The following is an 8,039-nucleotide window of genomic DNA, read 5'->3' as shown; positions in this document are numbered from 1 at the left end:
ATCAACAGATGTAAAAATGAGAACCAAATGATTATCTCCAATAAACGTAGAGAAAACTTTTGATAAAATATATCATCCCTTCTTGATAAAAACCCTCAAAGACTTAGCTATAAAAGGAACATGCCTCAAAATAGTAAGTGCCATCTATGATAAAACCACAGCTACCAAATTGCTAAATGGACAGAAGCTAGAAACATTTCCCATGAAAATTAGAAGAGAAGGTTGCCCACTCTCACCCCTCTTGTTCAATATTGTGTCAGCAGTCCAGACTTGGGCAATTAGACAAGATAAGGAAATCAGGGGAAACCAAATAGGAAAAGAGGAAGTCAAGTTATCCCTCTTTGCAGATAATATGATCCTATACCTGGAAAGTCCAAGTGACTTTCTCAAAAACATGCTTGTACTGATAAAGGACATTTGAAAAGTCTCAGGTTAAAAAATAATCATGCAAAAGTTAGTTTCATTCCTATATACTTACAACAAGCAGGGAGAGACCCAAATTAAAAGCACAATCCCATTCAAAATATCCAAATAATAAATGAAATATCATCAGAGTATTCCTAACCTGAGAAGGGAAAACCTTTACTATCAGAACTACAGACCTCTACACAAAAAAATCAAAGAAGACACAAAAATGCACAATGCTCATGGATAAGTAGAATCAACATTATTAAAATGAACACCCTACCAAAGGCAATCTACAGATTCAATGAAATACTCATAAAGCTACCAGCAGCCAGGCTCGGTGGCTCAGCCTGTAATCCCATGCCTTTCGGAGGCTGAGGTGAGTGAATTGCCTGAGCCCACGGGTTCGAACCCGCCTGGGCAGGCCAAACCTCATCTCTACAATAAATCAAAAAATTAGCCAGGCATGGTAGCACGCGCCTGCAATTCTGGCTACTCAGAAGGCTGAGGCAGAAGGATCGCTGGAGCCCAGCAGGTCGAGGCTGTGGTGACCGGGAGCAGCCACTGCACTCCAGTTCGGGCAACAGAGTGAGACTCAAACTCAAAAAACATTAAAAAAATAAAAAATAAAGTTACCAACATTATTCTTCTCAGGCCTGGAAATTCTTATGGGATAATAAATGACCACAAAAATCCAAAAAGATCCTTAGCAATAGAAACAAATGGGGAGGTATTACACTTCTAGACTTCAAACTTTACTATAATGCTACAGTAATCCAAAAAGCCAGATATTGCTATAAGAACACGCACAAAAACAAATGGAACAGGGTAGATAATCAGGACATAAAGCCTCAAATCTTTAACCAACTCATCTTTGACAAAGCTGCAAACAACAACCACTGGGAAGAGGAGAATCTATTCAGTAAATGGTGCTGGGAAAACTGGCTGAACAAATGCTGAAGATTAAAACAGGAACCCTACCTTTTGCCATACATAAAAATTAACTCTAAATGGATCAAAGATCTAAACATAAAACCACAAACTATACGAATTTTTGAAAACACAGTAGACACCCTTATGGGAATTGGAATTGGCAATAAATTCTTATTCAGAACCCTAAAGGCCAATACCTTAAGAAATAAGACAGACAAGTCGGAACTAATTAAACTAACCAGCTTCTGCAAGCAAAAGAAACCACCAAGAGAGTAGGGATACAGCCCACAGAATGCAAAAAAAAATATTTGCCAACTGTATATCTGTAAAAGACCTAACATCTAGGATCTACAGGGAACTCAAACTTGCTGAAAGGAAAAAAAAAATAAATAAAACAGCCTCATTAAAAAGTGGGCAAAACACATGAATAGACATTTCTGAAAAGAAGATATATGGGCAGCCAACAGACACATGAAGAAGTGTTCTGTCTCACTCATCATCAGAGAAATGCACATCAAAACCACATTGAGATACCATCTATCCTCAGTTAGAGTGGCCGCCATTAAGAAAAAGAAGCAACAAGAGATGCTGGCATGGATGTGGCATAAAGGTAACCCCTCTACACTGCTGGTGGGAATGCAAACTAGTGCAACCTCTCTGGAAAACAGGGTGGTGATTTCGGAAAGAATGAGAAATTGACCTTCCATATAACCCAGCAATCCCCTATTGGAAATATACCCAGAGGAACACAAATCTTTCTTTAAAAAAAGATATCTGCACACGTATGTTTGTTGCAGCTCTATTCACAATTTCAAAAACATGGAACCAGCCATGTTGCCCATAAAAGCTGGACTGGATAAAAAATTGCGGTACATTTACACACTGGAATATTATACAGCCATAATGAAAAACAAATGTGGACATCGCAGTAATTTGATGAATTTGGAATCGATCCTACTCAGTGATCTATCCTATCACAGTAACAGAACAGTGTACCATATGTTCTCACTCATAAGCAGATGTTGAACAATTAAATACAATAAGAAGGGGATTGGAAGTAGCTAGAAACTCTCAGGGGATGGGATTGCTATTGGCAGTTGAGGGAAACTCCCAAAGGAGGGAGTGGCATACCTCAGTAACAAGGGTACCTGCATAATCAAAGTTTATATACCTAACCCTGAATTATACTCCACATTTTTAAAAGAAAAAAAAAAGGAAAAAAGAAAAAAAGACTTGTATTTTCAAATTTATTCTCCAATATTAGACTGTATTCTATTATACGTAAACACAGCACAATATTGTAAGACACTCATCCATTATGTCAAAACTTTCAAGATTGTATTAAGGTTGCCTTCTTACAACATATTCCAAGATCCTGTTTGTAGTCATCAATCTTGATTATTTTTTGCAAGAAACATCAGACATAGGCAACGTCTAAACCTTACTGAAAGTGACTAACTATACAATGCTGACAACAAATGCAGCAGAGACTCCAGTGGGCCAATTCTTAGGACTTTAAAGAAAAAAATGAGTAGGGGTACATGTTTGCTTTGTGATAATAATTTTAGGCATCAAGGACACATAAAAAAGGGTAGCATCATTCCAGGCTTGGGCCAGTCGTGTCTGTGCACCTGTTCTAACAGAAGTAATTAATAGTAAGTTTAGGACAGTCTTTGTGCAATGCTGTGGTTTTCCAGTCTTTTCGGTGAGTTCTTGTTAATCAGGAATATGTGTTGGGATCTTTTTCTTCATGGCTTTCCATAATTCCATGTGTCAGGTTTTAACACAATTGACTTCATTTGAATTCTGACCACATGCTCAAGGTCTTCCTAAATCAACTGGTGAGAAAGGTAACACTGTGCCGGTTTGCACAGCACAGGCCATTTCCACATCCACACATAATTTTGAACAAAGAATCTCTAGATATTGTCTCAATCAGAAAATTCTACAGAAGTCCTGCCCTGAGATCACTGGAAACAACACCCTGTTCTCCCTGGGCTTCCTCAGGATTCTCACCATGGAGACAGTGGTTAATGTGTTACCTTCTCTCTGAGTGGAAATCTGAATTTTGTGTCTGTGAGAGACAATATATCGTCCTATTACAATGACCTCTTTTCTATATAGAGATTACTTTGACAGGAACAGCCATCTCAAATTAGAGAGGTTCCCTGGGGAAACTCTCAGGTGGGAAGGAATTCACAAACCCTGACAAGAAACCAGCCCTTAACCTCCATTTGCAGCTGCCTCTGAGCTGGATTCTGATCAGTGAATCCTGCCTAACACCTGCAGTTGATTTCAGCCCAGAGTCCACGCAGGGACGTTTGTGTCTAGGCTCCCTCTGACATCTCCTTACTGTGTCTCTCTTGCACAGTAGTATGTGCCTGTGTCCTCAGCTGTCAGACTGTTAATTAGCAGATTCATCAGGTTCTTGGCATTGTCTCTGGAGATGGTGGATCGGCCCTTCACGGAGTCTGCATAGTATTTGTTACCACCATTATCACTAATCAATGAGACCCACTCAAGACCCTTCTCTGGAGCCTGACGGACCCATCCCATGGCATAACTACTGAATGTGAATCCAGAGCCTACACAGGAGAGTTTCAGGGATCCCCCAGGCTGGACCAAACCTCCCCCAGACTCCACCAGCTGCACATCACAATGGATCCCTGTAAACACAGAGACGTCTTGATTAGAAACTGTCACACAAGTCTTCTATTTCCCTCATTCATTTCCACACACAAAATCAATATACACAGTTTTCCATGAATTACCTTTTAAAACAGCCACAAGGAAAATCCAGCTGAGAATAAACTCCATGGTGAGTCGTCTGTGTTTAGTCCTTGTCTCTGAATGGGAACACCTGGGAATCCCAGGGTTTGGGCTCCCTTCCCACAGCTGGAGACTCGGGGCTGGGCTGCTTTTCATTACTCACATTGAGGGTATTATTTGCATGTCTCCTGCTATATAAGAAGTTCTGGGTGGGTTGGCTCAGAGAGGCAATCCTCCAGTGCAGATGAGAGGAACCTGGAGGAGTTCATTGTCAATGAATGTATTTTAAAATATGTGATTTCTTACTATGTAATTTCTTGGTAACAAAACAAATATCTGTTGTCTTATTTTTACATTTGTACACTAAAAATGCATGTCTTTTTTTTTTTTCAATGTTACCTTAATTTTCCACTGTAACACTGGAAAACACAGAGATTGCAGGTGTTCTGTGATGTATCCAGGAGCATATTATGATGATAGTCCACTGTCTGAGTTTGAGCTTCTCATTCCTGGACATAACAAATTTCCTCAACCTAGTCCAAGAGATCCTGGCATTAATAGTTTGGATTACTGAACTACTTCTCTATAGTGAGAACAGTTTTTGCTTTTACAACATTCTTCAATTTTCTTTAAAATGTAGAGTAGCTTAGAACTCATGTAGGTGTATTTAAGCAGTCTCTTTAATTTTGGGTATATTTATTTATTTTTAAGTGCTCTTTGTTAATCTACTGCTATTGTTCATGTGTAACAAACTTACTGAGTCGTAGTTGTCATATAATAAGCTTTATTTAAAAATTACATTTGATGAGTATTGACACATGCATAGTCCTGTACAACCATCTCTACAAATTTGTGTTCTCAAACATATATTTAGATAGAAAAAATAATTTCTGATGTTGTGATTATTAATGGAATGTTTAGTGACTATTGTTCACAATGATAAATTGTATATTTCAATACAGCAAGAAGTGATATCTGAAATATTTGCAGCACAAATAAATAAAAAATTCTATGAGAGGTAAAAATTCTAAATATCACAAAGAAAAGAAGGAACCCTAAATATCCCTACTTGTTCTTTATTCATTCTATGCAACTATCCAAATATTATTTGCTTGTGGAGAAGAAAATTGAGGATGACACATGTATCAATATTCATCAAATGTAAATTGTAAATAAATACATTGGAGGTAGAGACTAATCTTCAGGAACTCTAGCTTGTGGGAGAATCGAGGAGGGAGAAAGCTGGAAGTTCTTCAGATTTTCAGAGCCTGGCATTTCTCACTCAGCATCATGTCTGTAAATTCAACTGTAAGGTGCACATCAATAGTTTTTAATTGTCATTACTTAACAGTATTCAGTTTTTCAAGGTCATGGATTATTTCAAATTTGAAAAACTTTTGTAGCGTTTCTAGTTTTTTTTTTCTTCTTGAGTTGGAGACTCACTCTGTTGCCAAGGCTGGAGTGCAGTGACACACTCATGTCTACCCAGTATCGACCAGCTGGGCTTAGGCAAAACTTCCACCTCATTCTTTCAAATTGCTGAAACTACTGGTGCACACTAGCATGCCCTGCAATGTTTTTGATTGATTGTAGAGATGAAGTCTTCCCATGTAGCCCTGGCTGATGTCAAAATCATGAGATGGGGCAATCCACCCACCTTGGCCTCTGAAAGTGCTGGGATTACAGGTTTGAATCACCACGCCCAGCCTCTAGTTTCTAATATCCATAAAATGTATAAATGTTTGACTAAAAGTGTGTAAAAATGTCATTTTATTCATTTGCAGCAAATACTCAAGAGTAGATTTCTGGGTCATGTGTTAAGGGCATGCTTAACTTTAAGAGAATGTGTTGATTGAATTCCAGAGGGGATGTTTCATTTTACGTTGCATGGAAATATTTAATGCTGTAGGGCCTACCATGTTCACAAACACTGGTCCATCAATATTTATTATTAATTGAACCATCTATAAAAGTGAATCTGTGGTACAGTGCCAAGGGACAAAGGGGATCAGGTAATAACACAAAGGTTACCTTATCCTGTATCAAGGACAAGAAGGAGGCTCAAGCTTTACCTGCACATATATTATTTGTGTGCTTAATCCTAACTTGTACTCCACATCTTTATAATAAAAATAGGGTAAGAAAATGTGTACTGATGTCTCATGTCATCTTCATATCAATTTTTTTAATAATCAATATTTGATTATGATATTGTGGGGTACAGTTAAAGGCTAGGTATACAAATATGCTTTATTCAGGCACCCTTGCTGATAAGAGGTGTCTCCCCATCCCCAGACAGGTATTTACTGCCATTAATCCCAACTCCCTTCCCCTCCCCCAATAGTTTCCCACCACTGTCAGTCATTTTCTTATAGTATTACATTGGATGTTGAAGGTCCACTATATGAGTGAGAACATGTGCTACTCAGATCTTTGTTTCTATGAGAGGTCACTCAGTATTATAGAATCTAGTTCCATCCAGGTTGCTGCAAAATTCATGATTTTGTTCTTTTTCATGGCTGCGCAGTATTCCATCATGTATATGTACCACATTTTTTAATCCAGTCCTCTTTTGATGGAGAGCATGGTTGCTTCCAGATTCTTGCTATTGTGAAAAATGCTGTGATAAAAGTACTTGTGCAGGTATCCTTTTTATAGAGTGATTTGAGTTCTTCAGGGTATATTCCCAGTAGGGGGATTGCAGGGTCATATGGGAGGTCAATATTTAGAGCTTTTAGGAATCGTGATACTGTTTTCCACAGAGGTTGTACTACTTTGCACTCCCACCAACAGTGTGGAAGTGTTCCCTTTTCACCACACCCTCTCCAGTCCTCAGTAAAAAACACAAAGCAGGTGGTATCACATTACCAGAATTCAAACTTTACTATAAAGTTACAATAATGAAAACAGCTTGGTATTGGTACAGGAACAGGCATATAGATCAATGGAATAGAATTGAGATTCCAGAAGCAAAACCTCAATTCTCAACCAACTCATCTTTGACAAAGCCTCCACCACCTGCCACTGGGGAGAGGAGAACTTATTCAGTAAAAGGTGCTGGGAAATCTTGCTGACCACATGAAGAAGATTGAAACAGGACCCCTATCTATCCCCATACACAAAAATTAATTCTAAATGGATCAGAGACCTAAATGTAAAACCTCAAGCCATAAGAACCTTAGAAAATGAAGGACATACCCTCATGGAAATTGTAACTGGCATCCAATTCCTGAACAAACTCGAAACCCACAGGCCATAAGAGATAAGATAGATGAGTGGGACCTCATTAAACTGAAAAGCTTCTGCAAAGCCAAAGAAACCATCAAGAGAGCAGGGAGACAGCCCACAGACTGGGAAAAAGTATTTGCCATCTCCATACAATTTTAATGATAAATGATGTTGACATTCTTCTTGTGGCATTTGCATGTCTTCGAGGGATTGTATGCACTAATTGTTTCCTGTTTTATAAATTGATTGTTTCTTATTTTTTACTATTTTCTTTTGAAGATTCTTACATATGCAAGATTTTTTTTTTTACTTACTTTTCTTTTATTATGATGTTTTGAGGTACAGTTAAGGGTTAGGTATACAATTACATTTCATTCAGGCACCCTGTTGATATGAGGTGTTTCCCCGTTCCCATACAGATATTTGCCTCTGTTAATCCCATCTCCCTTCCCCCCATAGTTTCCCAGTACTGTCAGTCATTTTCTTATAGTATTGCATTGGCTGCTTAAGGCCCATTATATGAGTGAGAACATGTGATACTCGAATCTTTGTTTCTGTGAGAGGTCACTCAGTATTATAGACTCTAGTTCCATCCAGGTTGCTGTGAAATTCATGATTTTGTTCTTTTTTATGGCTGCGTAGTATTCCATCATGTATATGTACCACATTTTTAAAAATCCAGTCCTCTTTTGATGGGTAGCATG

General features: G+C 38.3%; 1 gene segment (V, D, J or C); it reads right to left on the bottom strand.

Annotated features, from left to right (window-relative positions):
* Positions 1-3,687: 3,687 nt before the first annotated feature.
* On the bottom strand, positions 3,688-4,203 carry LOC103259386. The segment is given in 2 exon segments: positions 3,688-4,004; positions 4,110-4,203. Coding segments are annotated over 2 exon segments (363 nt in total).
* Positions 4,204-8,039: the final 3,836 nt, after the last annotated feature.

The sequence above is a fragment of the Carlito syrichta genome, unplaced genomic scaffold, assembly GCF_000164805.1.
Source record: "Carlito syrichta isolate Samal-C Ts95f unplaced genomic scaffold, Tarsius_syrichta-2.0.1 Scaffold302685, whole genome shotgun sequence".
Taxonomy (NCBI): Eukaryota; Metazoa; Chordata; class Mammalia; order Primates; family Tarsiidae; genus Carlito; species Carlito syrichta.
The sequence above is the reverse complement of the archived record's forward strand: the minus strand, read 5'-3'. Positions and strand labels throughout refer to the sequence as shown.